Here is an 18941-nt window from a genome sequence, read left to right as displayed (position 1 = left end):
TGATGGTAGGTACTACTACAACCCATGCACTAGCAGACTACAACTGGACACAGCTGTCTCTCCTGTTACACTACACTATACATGAGCACTAATGCGGTATTAACCCAGAAACTGCCCATGTTAGAGGGATGCTGCGGTAGACTGCAATCGGCCAGAACCAGGGGCGGGGTAAAATTAAGCTGTAGGCTACATATAAATATGATTATTGACCCGTTCCACTTTTGGTGCTGGGACATAATCCAATGGCTTTTTTTTCATATACATGGGGTTTGTCCCAATTATTTATCCTTCCTCCCAAAGTGTGCACTTGTTCACATTTCCTCTCTGACTTAAAAGGAATGACTGGTAAAATAAATACAGTGGAAACTCCCACCTGCCCATGCCTCCACCAAACCAAAGTTTTTAGATTTGTGGAAAGAAGTGAATGAGTGCACACTTCAGGAGAAATTAGATATTATTGGGACACACACAGTATAACTCTTATACATTGAGTATACAAAACATTAGGAACACCTTCCTAATATTGAGTTGCACCCTCTTTTGCACTCTGAACAGCCTCAATTCGCCGGAGAATGGACTCTCCTAGGTGTTTAAAGCATTCCACAGGGATGCTGGCCAATGTTGACTCCAATGCTTCCCACAGTAGGTAATGCTTCCCCAAGGCTAATGGACACTGAGAAAGTGGAGAAGGCAGTGAGGTTCCCGCGACCAGAGTGGCCCGTTTCCCAGCCGCTCTGATGCATGGATTCCTATGCTGTTGAAGTAGAGGGGGCACACAAAGCACACTGGCATCATGGCCCACTTTATAGTCTCCACGGAGACATCAAACCTGTGTTGCTACCGGATTCTCCAGACGCTGCTTAGCCGCTGCCCGCCAGTCATAAAGAAAGATGTTCTGTGTTAGCATGCCCTTTTACTGATTTCCATCTCTAGTGGAAATTGTTGCCAGTGTGTTACATTGTGTTGGGTACTAATGTCATGTTTGTTTATGGTAGATTTCTAAGCACCAATGCTGTTTGATGCCACTTCATTTGTGGCAATAATTAGTAAATGCTACTCCTAGCCTCAGGACTTCCGTTTAGCAAATTGCTACAAATGTCTTTCTGTCTATTCGCAAGGCTTTGGCACATGTCCAATTTCATCTTCCGCTCAAAACAAATACAACTACTTAATTGCCATTCTGGCATAAACAACGACAAGTAATAAAAAATATACATGCTACATAGTCCACATTGTCCACACATCATATTATTATAACCAAGTTACTCACATACAATTCATATCATACAACATATTCAATTCCAGCTTGTTTTGCAAGGTTCGCTGTATTTACCAATGCATAACTTTTTCAGATTGCATGTTGCTGGAATGTAATTCACTCCTAATGCCAGGCCTAGACAGCTCGGATTTTGGTTTGTTCCAAATTGCCCCTGTCGTGCTATGCCCATGTAATTTCCAGACAGGGAGGGAATACAACATTTTGCATCACATTTCTTAAGAGAATCAGGGTTATGCAATCTTTGTAGATGGTGCAGTGGGCCACTCTCTGCGTCCCAAATGGCACTAGCATCCTATTCCCCATGAGCCCTGGTCAAAAGTAGTGCACTTTATAGGGAATAGGGTGCCATTTGGGATGGGACCTCTGATTCCAGTGCTGGCTATGCCAGAGGATCTGATTCCAGTGCTGGCTATGCCAGAGGACCTGATTCCAGTGCTGGCTATGCCAGAGGACCTGATTCCAGTGCTGGCTATGCCAGAGGACCTGATTCCAGTGCTGGCTATGCCAGAGGATCTGATTCCAGTGCTGGCTATGCCAGAGGATCTGATTCCAGTGCTGGCTATGCCAGAGGACCTGATTCCAGTGCTGGCTATGCCAGAGGACCTGATTCCAGTGCTGGCTATGCCAGAGGACCTGATTCCAGTGCTGGCTATGCCAGAGGATCTGATTCCAGTGCTGGCTATGCCAGAGGACCTGATTCCAGTGCTGGCTATGCCAGAGGACCTGATTCCAGTGCTGGCTATGCCAGAGGATCTGATTCCAGTGCTGGCTATGCCAGAGGATCTGATTCCAGTGCTGGCTATGCCAGAGGACCTGATTCCAGTGCTGGCTATGCCAGAGGACCTGATTCCAGTGCTGGCTATGCCAGAGGACCTGAGGTTTAATCACTCTGCATGGCAGTGAACGTTATCCTTCCTGACTGTACATAGATCTTTCTATTTTTCTTTTCTTTTGTGCTATTGACTAGGTTTGTTTATGTGTAACTCCGTGTTGTTGTTTTTGTCGCACTGCTATGCTTTATCTTGGCCAGGTCGCAGTTGTAAATGAGAACTTGTTCTCAACTGGCCTACCTGGTTAAATAAAGGTTAAATAAAAAAATTAATAAAATAAATAGCAAAAACCAAGCCATTAGGTTGAAGGAATTGTGTCGAAGCACAATCCCCATCATGCTGTGGGGATGTTTTTCAACAGCAGGGACTGGGAGACTAGTCAAGATCAAGGGAAAGTTGAACAGTGCAAAGTACAGAGCTATCCTTGATGAAAACCTGCTCCAGAGCGCTCAGGACCTCAGACTGGGGCAAAGTTTCACCTCCAACCGGAGAATGACCTTAAGCACATAGCCAAGACAATGCAGGAGTGGCTTCAGGAAAAGTCTCTGAATGTCCTTGAGTGGCCCAGCCAGAGCCCGGACTTGAACCCAATCGAACATCTCTGGAGAGACCTGAAAATAGCTGTGTCGCAACGCTCCCCATTCAACCTGACTGAGCTTGAGAGGATCTGCAGAGAAGAATGGGAGAAACTCCCCAAATACAGGTGTGCCAAGCTTGTAGTGTCATACCCAAGAAGACTCGAGGCTGTAATCGCCGTCAAAGGTGCTTCAACAAAGTACTGAGTAGGGGTCTGAATACTTACAGTACCAGTCAAAAGTTTGGACAGACCTACCCATTTCAGGGTTTTTCTTTATTTTTACTATTTTCTACATTGTAGAATAATAGTGAAGACATCAAAACTATGAAATAACACATATGGAATCACGTAGTAACCAAAAAAAGTGTTAAACAAATCAGAATATATTTTAGATTTTAGATTCTTCAAAGTAGCCACCCTTTGCCTTGATGACAGCTTTGCACACTCTTGGCATCTCTCAACCAGCTTCATGAGGTAGTCACCTGGAATGCATTTCAATGAACAGGTGTGCCTTGTTAAAAGTTAATTTGACAAATTACCAAACGGAGAGGACAAGTATTTGACAGTCAGAAAACCAAAGCTTTTAGTTGTTTTAACTTCCCAAAGTTTGTAACCTGGATGCCTTAATATTTTAAACTCTGTCAACTGTATGATTGTAACACATGATATTATTCCAATGAGTTTCACCCCCAAAATAAATTGAAGTAATTTTCAGTTGCTTTAGTTTGTTTGACGTCTTGGTTGTGAATTTCTAAGTTGAGTAACCATATAGATCTTAGCTGATTCAACTTGATTTCATAAGTTAAGACAATTTGATATGTTGTAGTTATCTAAAGTGATTTCTTTGTCAACACAACTGATATGTTGCTTCAGTTGATCTGACTTTATTGTTGTGAATTTCTAAGTTGAGAAAACACATCGTTTTTTGCTAAATCAACTTGATTTAATACGTTTTGACATTTTGAGTGAGTTGAAGTCAATTCAACTTAAAACATTTTGTTAACTCATCAAATTTAGTTGACATGGGCAAGTAGAATGATTAATTTTGACTGAATCTCAATAAATGTTTTAAAGTGCAGGCAATGGCATCTAGCATTTAATACCAGCACCCCTCTGGTTGAAAGCTCACTTCCCAACAGATGTTTTGCATCGGACCCGGGATTCGAAATGGCAACCCTCCAGTTGCTGGCTCGCCTCTCTAACCGCTAGTCTACCTGCCAATAACCCAATTGATGGTTTGTAATAATACATCTAGGCCTCCATGCATGCCCTCTGGTAGGCCTACCTTGTCATATTGGTGTGTTGTGTGTAAATAGTTGACATAGTTATTATAAACGTCTTCATTCAGATTAGAGAAATAAGCAAGAAAAATATTTGGTTTAAGTTTTGCAGTTAGTTTTTGTTTTTTTATGGTAACTAATTGTTATTATGGCTATTACACACTATGTTGAATATGGGCCTATGTGCTGGCCTATGAATATCAAACACAACAATAAGCATACCAGATGGCCCGGGACAGGTAAATGATGGCGACAACAGCACTAAGTGTTAGCAATATGCTATTGCTAGTGAAAAATAGCAATTCACAGCTGGTTTTTCAACAACCGATGAGGATTTATTCAACATATGTCCATTGGCAGATATCAGTTACAGTAACTAACAGAAAGACAGGTGTTGCAGACGCATCGTCTAAATTCATCGTTTAAAATGGCCCTGACCATAACATGCCAGCCAGCAGCAATTTCCTCGTAATATTTGAAGGGCTGCATCTGTATGCGTCCTAATGCACAGGCCAAGATTGTTACTTCCCGACCATACAGTTCTTTCCGACCGTCACAAACCTCAGTGCTTCCGACAGATACGTTTAAATACTTAACAATTATCCAATACATTCATTGTGAAATGCATACGATGACATATGCCTAATAATACATTGACGCAATGCAATATCCTGACAGACGCTTGAATATAACGACAGTAATAACACAAATATGACGCTTGCTCTTCCTGAGAATTCCTATCAACCTGCTGTAAAAACATATCTCTCTCCTATCGCTCTCTCTTATTTATAGCTGGTCCAACATTTAAAATAACAACTTAACATTTCAATAGAAACTAAGCGTTCTTACCGTGTAATTAATCTCCACAATGTATTAAGGCCTAAGGTTTTTATACCCGTCCCCATGGCCCTTGGTTTTTTCTCCGCTACTGATCAGCATCAGCAGCCTTACAATGAATCGAGAGCGATGATGCTACGAGACCCCGCCCTCCTTCCAGTGCAGCGAGAACGAGCTCCCCGACTTCAGCACCCGGGAACTGCAGAGTCTGTAACTCCACCATCTATAAACCCCCGTTCTGTGGGTTCTGTACGAGACTTGCCATACCCGAAGAGAAGGCTTGTACAGAAGATATACACGGACCTAGTCTCAGTTTCTTTCTTCTTTACCTCCTCTCTATCCCCCGTTCACGGGAACGGTGTCAACCGCTCATAGACAAAAGGATGACAAGCAGCCAGAAGCTCTTTCGTCGCAGTGGAGTCAGCCATCACTGTCGCTTTCAGATAGGGCGTTAGGCAAATAAACAATATAAATGGCAAGGCTAGGCCATTTATTGAGGATGAAGACACAGCCTTCCGTTCACTACATAGATAGCCTAGTAGGCCTGCTTGGCCACACAAAATAAATATCCCACCTACCTGTAAAATATAATATGCTAAAAGTGGCTAAAAGTTACTTTAAAAAATGTAACAACATAAATCAATCAGTGTCATAGTTACATGTAGATGCCCACTGGGTACACACTGTTTGAATCAAAGTTGTTTCCACGTCATTGTTGAACCAAGGTGGAACAGACATTGAATTGAAGTCTGTGCCCAGTGGGTGGTATGCTGCTATTCTGCTAAAAACATAATTCTGGGAACATGTGAGAGTTTTCCCCTACAATGATGAACTAAATATGACATTGATTTAGTAATGATTCACAAGAAGTCGTGATGGGTTATGTGGCCTAGTCAAGACACAGATGTAGCCTACAGTACTGCATGCTCCTCAACATCCCACTGGGCACAGACATCAATTCAACGTCTATTCCACGTTGGTTCAGTTATTTAATTCAACAGGCACTCGCACATCTGAGCTATCTTTTTTGCAGGTGCATGGTAACAGTTGAATAAAATGAGAAAAATAGGAACTTGATAGTATCACTGCTTTTCAAGTTCTGACGAAGGCTGTGATGCCGATACGTAAAGCTTATAAAAGAGCAGTGATACTATTAAGAGCAGTGTGCTGGTTCCTTCTTTTTTGTCATTTTATTCAGTTATTTATTTGAAATGATGTGTAAACAGTGTTGAAAAATGTAAATATGTCAAAAAAATGTAAACATAGTAAAGCACTGTCAATACCACCAATCAGCATCTGTAATAATGAGGATATGGGTTGATTCGTCAGTGACTGTAACACTAGAGGGAGAGTTCAACAGACCCCCAATGACAACGGACTGCCACCCCATGGCAGCTTTCTGAACAGCTAATAGTCCACTCCAATTAGGCTGCAGGAAATCTGAAATTTCACATATTACCAGTGCTTGATTTGGGATGAAAGAGGCACAGGAGTCTTTTTTCAAGTCAGTCCATTAGACTATGTTCCAAATGACATTATGCTATAGAGACTTCTTATTATTCACTGTTAATGGTTCATACACATTTTGACTGATGGAATTTCATGACTTTTCCATGACTTCCCCTGACTTTTAAACAAATTTCCATGACCAATAATTGGTGGTGTCTCTATGTAGCCTACATGAAAATGCCCGGATAAATGTGGTATTGATGCGAGAAGGCTGCTGGTCTACTATCTCCTGCCATTGTGCCCTCGATCAAGGCACTTAACCCCCTACAAAGTAAAATAACTGCACTGTTAGGCTACTGCATAAAACACGTGGTCAATCCTCCATCTGGAGAGCTACTGGGAGTGCAGGCTTTTGATCCAATCCTGAAACACCCAAGTCATCTGCCTATCAAGGTCCTGCTGAGCAGCTGATGTTTAGGCTATAATGTTGTGTGTATGAGCGGGAACCCAATTACAAATATTGGGTTCTATGTGCATGTATATAGCCTACTATAATATATATTCCCTGTGTTATAGACAGGATGCCCCTCCCCCCACCTTTAAGTTTTTATTTCCTTTGCCATTTTTCTTTTGTTGAGAGGGGGGTTACAGGTACAATTTTCATGACAATACACACTTAGTTTATACTCTTCCCTTTTTGTGTCCTGCATAAAATAATTGTCTACATTTGCTTTAATTAATTCTCAATTATAACATTTTTCAATTGACATTGTGTATGTTGCTTCAAGGGCCTTTGCCTCCTATGATAAGTGAATAAACAAACACAAGATTAGATGTACAAATGCATATATTATATCAAGAAGAGCCCCAAAAAAAGAGCAAATGGAACACATAAATGTGATGATGTAAAACAATGTTACTAATAAAACAACTGAACCCACCATGCAAGTGATCCATAAACTGATTCCCACCCTGGTGCAAAAGTTTGTCCTCATTTGTGGGTTTCTTGGGGTTTGGAGTGGATTTCCGGGACTGCAGCTACATACAGTGCCTTCAGAAAGTATTCACAGCCCTTGACTTTTTCCACATTTACTTGTGTTAAAGCCTGAATTTTTCACTGGCCTACACACAATTCCCCATAATGTCAAAGTGGAATTATGTTTTTCCAAATTTTTACCAATTAATAAAAAATGAAATGTCTTCAGTCAATAAGTATTCAACCCCTTTGTTATGGCAAGCCTGTCACGTCCTGACCATAGAGAGCCCTTATTTTCTATGGTAGAGTAGGTCAGGGTGTGACTGGGGGGTTTTCTAGTTATTATTTTCTATGTGGGGTTCTAGTTTCGTTTTTCTATGTTGGTGTTTGGTATGATTCCTAATTAGAGGCAGCTGGCTATCGTTGTCTCTAATTGGGGATCATATTTAAGTAGCATTTTTTTCCACCTGTGTTTTATGGGATATTGCTCTGTAGTCACGGTTCGTTGTTAGTTTATTGTTTTTGTCTTTGCTAAGTTTCACTTTATTATTAAAATATGTGGAAACCATATCGCACTGCAGCTTGGTCCGATAATTATTCCAGCGAACATGACAGAATATCCCATCAAACCAGGACCAAGCAGCGTGCCCAAAGAGGGAAGGATTTCTGGACATGTGATGGGGAGATGCGAAACCCTTCCTTGGCGACAGACGGAAGGAGATTATGGAGGACAGTGATGACGACATGGTTCGCGGCTACAGAAAGCCCAAGGACAACCCCAAGTTTTTTGGGGGGGAGGGGCACATGGAGCTGGCGGCTGAGCAGAGGGACGAGCCAGAGACTGTCAGGGAGGCAATGGCGAAGTTGGGAGAGAGTGAAATGAGAGAGATGTTGTGCAAGTGTGTGTTCTGCTCAACATCCGACCAGAGGATCCGGTTAGCAGTCTGGTGCAACCTGTGCCGGTTCCACGCTTCTGGCCTCAAGTGCACCTCTCCAGTCCGGTACGTCCTGTGTCTGCTCCTCGCACTCTCCCTCAAGTGCGCCGTCCTAGGCAGGTATGTCCTGTGCCTATTCCTCGCACTCTCCCTGAAGTGCGCCTTCCCAGTCCAGTGCGTCCTGTGCCTGCTCCTCGCACTCTCCCTGAGGTGGGTGTCACCATTCCGGTGCCACCTGTGCCGGCCCCACGCATCAGGCCTCCAGTGCGCCTCCCCGGTCCGGAGCTTCAGGCGACGGTCCCCGGTCCGGAACCTCCTGAGACGGTTCGGAACCTCCTGAGACGGTCCACGGTCCGGAACATCCAGCTCCATGGCCGGAGCCTTCCCCTGCGCCGATGTCCAGGCACGGCGTCCGGTCCAGCTCCATGGCCGGAGCCTTCTCCTGCGCCGGTGCTCAGTCCAGATACGGCGTCCAGTCCTGCTCCATGGCAGGAGCCTTCCTCTGCACTGATGTCCAGTCCAGATCTGGTGTCCAGTCCCGCTCCATGGCAGGAGCCTTCCTTGATACCGAGGTCCAGTCCAGGCACAGTGTTCAGCCCGGGTCCATGGCTGGATCCACAGGATGAGTGTGTTCTTCAGCCCGCACCAGAGCCGCCACCAAAGAGGGTGGATCCGCGAGCTGAGCGGGTTCTTCGTCCCGCACCAGAGCCGACACTAGACACCCCCACTAACCCTCCCTTTTGGTTTCAGGTTTTGCGGCCGGAGTCCGCACCTTGGGGGGGGGGTGGGTACTGTCACGTCCTGACCATAGAGAGCCCTTATTTTCTATGGTATAGTAGGTCAGGGCGTGACTAGGGGGTGATTTAGTATATGTATGTCTGTTGTATTCTAGTTTATTATTTCTATGTGGGTATTCTAGTTTATTATTTCTATGTGGGTATTCTAGTTTTCATATTTCTAGGTTGGTGTGCTTGATATGGTTCCCAATTAGAGGCAGCTGGTTATCGTTGTCTCTAATTGGTGATCATATTTAAGTAGCATTTTTCCCACCTGTGTTTTATGGGATATTGTTTTGAGTTAGTGCACGTAGCACCTCTGTAGTCACGGTTCGTTGTTAATTGTTTTGTTTTGCTAAGTTTCACTTTATAATAAATTATGTGGAACTCAACATCCTCTGCGCCTTGGTCCGATAATTATTACGACGATCGTGACAAAGCCTGAATACGTTCAGGAATAAAAATGTGCTTAACAAGTCATATTAAGTTGCCTTGACTCACTCTGTGTGCACTAATAGTGTTAAATAAAATATTTTTTTTAATGACTGCCTCATCTCTGTACGCCACACATACAATTATCTGTAAGGTCGAGCAGTGAATTTCAAACACAGATTCAACCACAAACACCAGGGAGGTTTTCCAATGCCTTGCAAAGAAGGGCACCAATTGGTAGGTGAGTAAAAAAAATGAAAAACCAGACATTGAATATCCATTTGCGCATGGTGAAGATATTAATAACACTTTGGATAGTGTATCAATTCACCCAGTCACTACAAAGATACAGGTGTCCTTAACTCAGTTGCCGGAGAGGAAGGAAACAACTCAGGGATTTCACCATGACGCCAATGGTGACTTTAAAACAATTACAGAGTTGTGGACACACTCTTTATAGACGTACAGCTCTTCCGAGATAGCTCCATAACACCATGGCTGTACTAAATTCTATGGGGACGTCAGGTGACAAAAAATGATGGTGACTGTAAAAATATCTGAACACTAATTTGAAATGCTCACACGCGCACACAATTACACTGGTGCTCTTCCATGCCGTCCCTAGGAGGGGTGCGTCACTTGAGTGCGTTGAGTCACTGACGTGATCTTCCTGTACGGGTTGGCGCCCCCCCGTGGGTTGTGCCGTGGCGGAGATCTTTGTGGGCTATACTCGGCCTTGTCTCAGGATGGTAAGTTGGTGGTTGAAGATATCCCTCTAGTGGTGTGGGGGCTGTGCTTTGGCAGAGTGGGTGGGGTTATATCCTTCCTGTTTGGCCCTGTCCGGGGGTATCATCGGATGGGGCCACAGTGTCTCCTGACCCCTCCTGTCTCAGCCTCCAGTATTTATGCTGCAGTAGTTTGTGTCGGAGGGCTAGGGTCAGTCTGTTATATCTGGACTATTTCTCCTGTCTTATCCGGTGTCCTGTGTGAATTTAAGTATGCTCTCTCTCTCTACTTGGCTAGTTTTTCCTAGCCACTGTGCTTCTACACCTGAATTGCTTGCTGTTTGGGGTTTTAGGCTGTGTTTTTGTACAGCACTTTGTGACATCAGCTGATGTAAGAATGGCTTTAAAAATACATTTGATTGATTGATTGATTGATTGGTATCAGCAACATACACTACATGATCAAACGTATGTGGACACCTTAGCTAATGTCAAAGTCAATATAGCTAATAGAATTAACACCTTAATAAACCTGCTACAATCATGCAGTACAGTGTAAGGTCAGCAAGCAGCTCAGCAGTTACACTGGCGGGCCCCGGTGGCAATAAATTAATAAAACCAAAAGCTTACCACTGTAGCGTTAATTTCCCTTCACTGGAACCAAGGGGCCTAGCTTGAACCATGAAAAACAGCCCCAGGCTATTATTCCTCCTCCACCAAACTTTACAGTTGGCACTATGCATTAGGGCAGGTAGCGTTCTCCTGGCATTGGCCAAACCCAGATTTGTCCGTCGGACTGCCAGATGGTTAAGTGTGATTGATGACAAAACAAAGTAGCCTTCAGACCTGTGGAAGTTTTGTCTTTCAGGGTCCAGCTCCAACTGACAGCTTGAATACCATGTGCCTTTGTTTTATTTTTGAAGGGGTAAGGGGGTGATTCTATCAACCAATCAGACCTGTATGTAAATATATTCAAATTTATATCACCACGCCAACACAGTCGGACTGAACATTTCAGTGGCCCAAGGAGGATCACTGAGATTTAGTAGACAAAAGTGATGATTGAAAAATAAAATGAAAACGACTGAATTGGGGCATTAATAAAAGACACTGTTTCTTGTGGTTCACATTTTCCATATTTAAAAAATGTCACAATCATACGGTGTAATAATTTAAGCAGTCTGTAAATACAAATGTAGTGGACAGAAAACAGTAAGTTCTCATAGGGTTGTGCTGTCAGTATGTGATTATGCATGTCATTTAAAAAAAAAAATAATAATCATAATGCTAAACAAACAACAAGTAAACAAAACAAGAAATTAGAGCCTTTAACGCCATATACCCACAGTATATTCACATATCCACCTCCTTTTATCTGCATAGGTACTGAAGAGCCAAGACTCAACACATTGTTAAAAGCCAGAATGGATACCACAGTGTGTGTGTGTGTGTGTGTGTGTGTGTGTGTGTGTGTGTGTGTGTGTGTGTGTGTGTGTGTGTGTGTGTGTGTGTGTGTGTGTGTGTGTGTGTGTGTGTGTGTGTGTGTGTGTGTGTGTGTGTGTGTGAGAGAGATCAATAAAATGTTCAGGCACTGTAGGTAGAGTGTACACCTCCAGTCTGAGGTCAGTGGTGAGAGGTTTGGTTCAGTCCACTTCTGTCAGGCCACATGGCCTCCTAAACTCTTGACCTCGCTCATGGATCCATTTGTTGGACACTGGCAACACAGAGAAATATAAAATGTCAGTGCCAATCTCAATTCTCTCCAATGTGCGAGACTAAGGGCTCGGTTAAAACCTACTACTAACAGAACGACTCAAAGCTTAAAGTTTTATTGTCACGTGCACGATTACAGTGAAATTCCTTTCTTGCAAACTCTTTTCCCAACAATGCAGTAATCAATGTATAGTACTATAAAGTAAAGTAAAACTAAAACACACAATAAATAGATATAAGAACAGAGCTAGCTAACCAAGCAAACCAGATGACAGGTTTCAATACAACCTCACCAGATAAAATGAATGCTAGCTCATGTTAATGCTAACAAGTAGGCTTGTTTCAACTTTGATTTGCAAGCTAATGTTAGCTAACGTTAGCTAGCTATCATTCGAGGGCTGACTGTTCTCATAAAAGTGTATTGTGTAGTGCAAAAATAAATGAAGAATTCATCTATAGTGGTAATTCGTGTCATGTCTGACTACTGCAGTACTGCTTGTCATTGTGATAGCTAACAGTCAGCAACAAGCCCAGACAACCTAGCTAAACGTGGTGTCAGCAACCAGCGGTGATCAGCTGGCAGTTGCTTAGTAAAACTGGGCTGTGAAACTGGGCTCCGACCCAGCTCGAATTTGAGTATTCCATTCGAGCCAGCTCGAATTTAGCCCTAATTTGACCTTAATTCAAAGTGCCAGTGGAAATGGGGTTAAGGGCTCTGTTGAAACCTACTACTACCAGGAAGACTCCACTCACAGGTAAAGGCTTCCTATTATCAAAGTAAGTGTATGTGCCATCAGAAGTTTGTGAACAAAAACACTGCCGTAACATTGCTATGAAGGTTTGATTGCAGCCTACATGAGGGATACAATAGAGAAACACAAGGAAGACTGACTAGGAAGTAGTCAAAGAAACACATCAAATGACTGACACCAATAAACAGACTGAGATTAGAGAGGCTGCTTGTGTGTTAAGATTAAACTCTCCATCGGACTCACCCCATTTACTTCCTACTAACACAGGACAGGCAGCGTGTCTGGTCCTGTAGTCTCCCTCTCCACTCCTAAAGAGGTTGTACCAGAAGACTGCAGTTCCCTGTGGACACACATTGAGAAGACATACCCTGTTCAGTACATGTAAGTCACCACTGCATCAACGTAATGGCTCACTATAAGATAGTGTGGGCCCTCTCAACCAAGGCTAACATTGTATGATGGCTAAGGCTAGGAGATTTCTCTGACCGTGTGACCTGACCAATAGTTTTTCCTGGCCCCTAGTGCTGAGGGCTGTGCTTGAGAGCAGTTAAATTGTTTATATCTCACCTTTTTGGGATAGATAGCTGCTCCAAAGTCTGGGAACACAGTGGCTCCTCCAGCTTCAACATCACTCATCTGTCAGGGAAAAGACTGCCTTGTGAGCTGGCTTCACTAATACACTGAAGTACTCCAGCTAATACCATTTACTGTAGCCTACTTCTCTAAGGGATGTGTTCTGTATTTACATTCAACAATTTTATGTAACAGATGTAATCATACAAATTATAGTTTCCATGTTGTAAAAAAAATGTATCTGTAGCAATTCTAAAGATTACTGAAGATCTGAAGAAGGGTTTTGAAAGTCTTGAAGTCTTGAAACTATGACAACATTGTTTAATAACACTAAACATAACACCAAATCCATAATAACCAGTCATTCAACTAGACAGAAGTGCAGTATAAAAAGTAGTCATCCAAAAGCGCTGTAGTTCTGCAAAGCATGGCATTCTACATCTATTTACACACTCACATCATATTTACAGTATTAGCATGGACCAATAAATGAGATAGCATGTTATGGTGTACTGTAGGGCAGGGGTGGGCAATTCCAGTCCTTGAGGGCCTGATTGGGTACAACACTGAAATTAACTGACAGACTCCAACGGTCAATTTACAGTGTTTGACAAACTTTTTTCCCACCACCATCTACTGTAGCAATGTTAGTGGCCGTGTCCGAATACCCATACTTGCATCCTAAATAGTAGGCCGTTAGGGTATGCGAAAAAATGAAGTTTAATAGTATGCAGTATTTTGAAAATCGAGTATACAGTATACTATAAACGCCCGGATATCGTACTCATTTCGGCTTTGACAACAGCTGATCGATTATATAAATCAACGAATAGTGGGAAACAACGCAATCGCAGATGATGCATTCTCAGAGCTTTTAAACCAAATACTAAACCATCTTTTGATTTCTGAATCTGTCAGCACCAGGGATTCGGGATGTGGTTGCGTTATAGATGTCATGTTAATCCGGCCTTTTGATAAGGAACATACAGTATGGATTGTTTTAGTTTTGTAGGCTAGGGTACCTATTTAATGATTTAATTTATGGATCAAGCCTTAGCAGTCATTTTGATCTCGTTCCCAATTATCTGTCACGCCCTGACCTTAGAGTTCCTTATTATTTTCTATGTTTGGTTAGGTCAGGGTGTGACTCGGGTGGGAAAGTCTATGTTTTCTATTTCTTTGTTGTTGGCCGTGTGTGGTTCCCAATCAGAGGCAGCTGTCTATCGTTGTCTCTGATTGGGGATCATATATAAGTTGTTATTTTCCTTACGGGTTTTGTGGGATCTTGTTTTCTGTTTCGTGTTTTCTGCCTGACAGAACTGTGCGCTTTCGTTTTCACGTTTGTTATTTTGTTTTAGTGTTTTTGAAATAAAAGAATCATGAACACTTTCCACACTGCGCTTTGGTCCACTCTTCCTACCACCAACGAGAGCCGTAACATTATCAGTGCTTTAGTTCATTATGTTGTTGTCCAGTGGTTGTGAATTTGCGATGCACCGGACTGTCTAAGTTTTTCTGTGCAGTAGCCAATTTGATTTGAACATTTGAAAAGTTTTGGTGTGTGTACTAGGCAATTTGATAAAATGTATATATGTTACAGCACTTTGGTTTCACTAATACATATGTTGAAATGGAACCAAGTTTCTGTCTTCAGTCCTTTTTAAATAGAATAGATGGGCAGTATATGGACTACTGTGGTAAATTGCCCCTACCCTGACTACAGCCCTCACCCTATCACCAACCACCATCCCCTGTCCAATCCCCCTCCAGCAGAGGCAGGACTCCAGCTCATTCACCATCTTTAAATACCCACACTTGTCACTAATCAGTGTGGCAGACCTAACCCTTTCAGTTTGCAAGTGTTTTGTTACAAGACACCTTTTCTCTTGTAACCCTTTCCTTTGTGTATTTTGGATGTTTATGACCAAGTCATTTTGTTATTATTTCTTAATTTATACTATAATTTGATTTAGTACATTTACTGTATGATATATTCGTTTCCTTTAAGCATTTACTCATGTTTAAACCTATTGTGTACGTTTCTTCACCGTAATATTCATTTAATATGTTATTGAGATTCATGAGTATATTTGTTTATCTTGTTTATGTGAAATCACTACCATGTATGTTTTTGTTACCTAGTTAACTATCCTTGTTAACCATCCCATTCTTACATACTCAACCTTATCCATCTTCATGATCTTCAACAATTCAACTGAAATAATAAACTGGGCAACAGCCCTTTGAACATCAAACGACGCCGCAACAACCACACTGTAAATGAGCTACAGGCATTTTTTTTCACACATCCCCATAAATGCATATGCTAACAGAACACGCACCTAAACACCCTAGTCTTCTAATGCATGCATCCAGTGTATTTCCCCTATCTGGCACAGTGCCCAGCATCATGCAACATACTGTTGAACACTTCCTGCGGAACGAGGGAGAGCTCGGTTTCTTGTTTTGTAAAGTTTGTTGTTTTGAAAGAGTATTGGAAAGTTTCTTAGTAGCTAGCTAACTTTTTAGTTTGGATCCTGTGACACATTTGGCATCAGTTGCTGGGACTGCTACTCTCTGTTCAGTGATCCTGCTGACCAGGCCGAGTCTGAGGCACAATTTGGCGTCGGCTAAATGGCTATCAAGCTAGAGGGTTTCTTGAGGGCTTGAATGAAGCCTGCGACGCGGTTAGCCATTGTGGCTGGGTCCGCGGATTGTCCCGGGTTTGTGGCTGTCTAGATCCCTGCTGTTTGTTGTGTTCAATCTTTTCTGTGACCTGCCCTGTCTGGAACTGCGAGGAGTAACAACATAATCTACGTTGCTAGCTACCATGACAAAGACCAAAGCAGGCAGGAGTACCGTCGAGGACAGTGGTGTCTCTCTATCACAGGTGAATGATCTTTTAAACAAACAAAAAGAGACCTACAAGCAGTTGTTACAACAACAAGAAAATAGCTTCAAGTGTTTTGTCCAAATAGCCGTGGATTCTACTAATAAAAGAATGGACGACCTGACCAGAGAGGTACAGGACCTGAAGAACAGTTTGTAGTTTTTTAAGGGTCAGCTCGATAAGGTGAAACAGGAGAACAGCAAGATGACAGCAATCTTTAAGTAATTGAGAGAGGACATCCGTTCTGTGTGTGAATCCATGATAATAATTACGGATACATCTCGAGGGACAATCAAGGCGAAACAACATGGTTGTGGACGTAATTTCAGAATCTCCACGAGACCTGGACAGAGTCTGAGGACAAAGTGAGGGAAATGATCTCTGAGAAATTGAAGACGGACCACCGACTGGAAGGCGCCCACAGGACTGGAAAACACACCACCAGCCCAGGTGATAGGCCCAGGCCGATAGTGGTCAAGTTCAAAGTTCAAGGACAAGGTAGCTGTTCTGGAAAGAGCCATGAACTTGAGAGGAATGTATATCTTCCTCAACGAGGACTATCCTAAAGCTGTGCGCCAGAAGAGGAAAGAACTTATCCCAGCCATGAAAGCTGCCAGAGCGCGTGGGGATATTGCTTACATCCGCTATGACAGGCTCATCTTCCACCCTCCCTCCCAGAAGCGTTTTTTCTCTTGCTTTGTTTGTTCTTTTCCATGTTATGTCTATCTCTGATAAGCTACCCAGGAAAGGGCTGAAAATAGGCCATATTAATATATGTAGCTTTAGAAATAAGGTTAATGAAATCAATAACTTGCTAACGTCAGATAACATTCATATACTAGCCATTTCTGAGACTTAGATAATTCATTTGATGATACAGCAGTAGCAATACAAGGATATAACATCTATAGAAGAGACAGAAATAGTTATGGGGGAGGTGTTGCTGTATATATGCAGAGCCATATCCCTGTAATGCTAAGAGAATATCTTATGTCAAGTGTTATGGTTGCAGGTTCACTTGGCACATCTAAAGCCTTTTCTTTTGGGGTGTTTCTATAGGCCACCAAGTGCTAACAGTCTATCTAAATAATATGTGTGAAATGTTTGATAGTGTACGTGATGTAAACAGAGAGGTCTACTTTCTTGGGGACCTGAAAATTGACTGGTTTTCATCAAGCTGTCCATCAAGCTGTCCTGGGGTGGCAGGTAGCCTAGTGATTAGAGCGTTGGGCTAGTAACCAAAAGGGTGGTGGATCGAATCCCTTGAGCTGACAAGGTAAAAATCTGTCGTTCTGCCCCTGAACAAGGCAGTTAACCCACTGTTCCTAGGCTGTCATTGTAAATAACAATTGTTCTTAACTGACTTGCCTGGTAAAAAAAAAAAAAAGAGGAAGCTTATCACTCTAACCAATGCCTGTAATCTGGTTCAGGTTATTAATCAACCTACCAGGGTGTTTACAAACACTACAGGAACAAGCTCATCCACATGTATCGATCACATTTTTACTAATACTGTAGAACTTTGTTCTGAAGTTGTATCTGTACCCATTGGATGCAGTGATCACAATATAGTGGCTATATCCAGGAAAGCCAAAGTTCCAAACGCTGGGCCTAAAATAGTGTATAAGAGATCATACAGAATATTTAGCTGTTACTCTTATGTGAATGATGTTAAAAATATTTGTTGGTCTGATGTGATTAATAAGGAGCACAAACACTGCACTTGATGAATTTATGAAATTGCTTCTTCCAATTATTGATAAACATGCACCTGTTAAGAAAATGACTCTTAGAACTGTTAAGGCTCCATGGATAGATGAGGAATTGAAAAACTGTATGGTTGAAAGAGATGGGGCAAAAAGAGTGGCTAATACGTCTGGCTACACATCTGACTAGCTGACTTAATGCAAATTGAGAAATTATGTGACTAATCATCAACATGTATTGATCACATTTTTACTAACGCTGCAGATATTTGCTTTAAAGCGGTATCCAAATCCATAGGATGTAGTGATAACAATATAATAGCCATATCTAGGAAAACCAAAGTTCCAAAGGCTGGGCCTAATATAGTGTATAAGAGGTCATACAATAAGTTTTGTAGTGATTCATATGTTGATGATGTAAAGAATATTTGTTGGTCCGTGGTGTGTAATGAGGAGCAACCAGACGCTGCACTTAATGCATTTATGAAACTACTTATTCCAGTTACTTATAGCACGCACCCATTAAGAAAATTATTGTAAAAACTATTAAATCCCCTTGGATTGATGAGGAATTGAAAAATTGTATGGTTGGGAAGGATAAGGCAAAAGGAGAAACTATATTATTAAGCCAAGATCAATGATATTAAGAATGTTGGAAAACTTTAAATGAAATGATGGACAGAAAGACAAATTCAACTACATCTTTTATCGAATCAGATGGCTTATTTATCACAAAACCATTTGATGTTGCCAATTATTTTAATGATTACTTAATTGGCAAAGTGGGCAAACTTAGGCAGGAAATGCCAACAATGAACAGTGAGCCATCGTATTCATGCATAAAACACTAATAATATAAATAATAATAAACTACTAAAACTATATAGCCACTTCTATCTGTCATATCTTTAATATGGGCCTAGAAGAAAGTATTTGACCTCAGGCCTGGAGGGAAGCCAAAGTAATTCCGCTACCTAAGAGTGGTAAAGCGGCCTTTACTGGTTCTAACAGCAGACCTTTAAGCTTGCTGCCAGCTCTTAGCAAACTGTTGGGAAGAATTGTGTTTGACCAAATACAGACTTTCAGAATGCTTATAGAGAAGGGCACTCAACATGTACTGTACTTACATAAATTACTGATGATTGTTTGAAAGAAATTGATAATAAGATTACTGTTAGATTTCAGTGCAGCCTTTGATATTATTGACCATA

The 18941-nt window shown here is 42.0% G+C and overlaps 2 protein-coding genes across 8 annotated transcripts in view; both read right to left on the bottom strand.

Annotated features, from left to right (window-relative positions):
• jakmip2 (janus kinase and microtubule interacting protein 2) overlaps positions 1-5175 on the bottom strand; it is a 42030-nt gene extending 36855 nt beyond the window's left edge. For 2 of the 4 annotated variants that reach the window (XM_071339498.1, XM_071339502.1), the window contains exon 1: positions 4816-5173. The gene's annotated coding sequence lies outside the window, so the exon portion shown is untranslated. Of the gene's footprint in view, positions 1-4815 lie in introns of all 4 variants that reach the window. The other 2 variants (XM_071339499.1, XM_071339500.1) reach the window with 2 other exon arrangements.
• Positions 5176-11059: 5884 nt separating this feature from the next.
• LOC139537759 (prolyl 4-hydroxylase subunit alpha-2-like) overlaps positions 11060-18941 on the bottom strand; it is a 32668-nt gene continuing 24786 nt past the window's right edge. For all 4 annotated transcript variants that reach the window (XM_071339495.1, XM_071339494.1, XM_071339497.1 and 1 more), the window contains exons 13-15: positions 13129-13197; positions 12805-12901; positions 11060-11810 (exon numbers count right to left, since the gene is read on the bottom strand). In XM_071339495.1, the coding sequence (XP_071195596.1) occupies positions 11740-11810; positions 12805-12901; positions 13129-13197 (237 nt within the window). In that variant the 3' untranslated portion in view covers positions 11060-11739. The remainder of the gene's footprint in view (positions 11811-12804; positions 12902-13128; positions 13198-18941) is intronic.

Source organism: Salvelinus alpinus, chromosome 13 (genome assembly GCF_045679555.1).
Source record: "Salvelinus alpinus chromosome 13, SLU_Salpinus.1, whole genome shotgun sequence".
NCBI lineage: Eukaryota > Metazoa > Chordata > Actinopteri > Salmoniformes > Salmonidae > Salvelinus > Salvelinus alpinus.
Note: the sequence above shows the minus strand (reverse complement) of the source record. Positions and strands in the feature narration are given on the sequence as shown.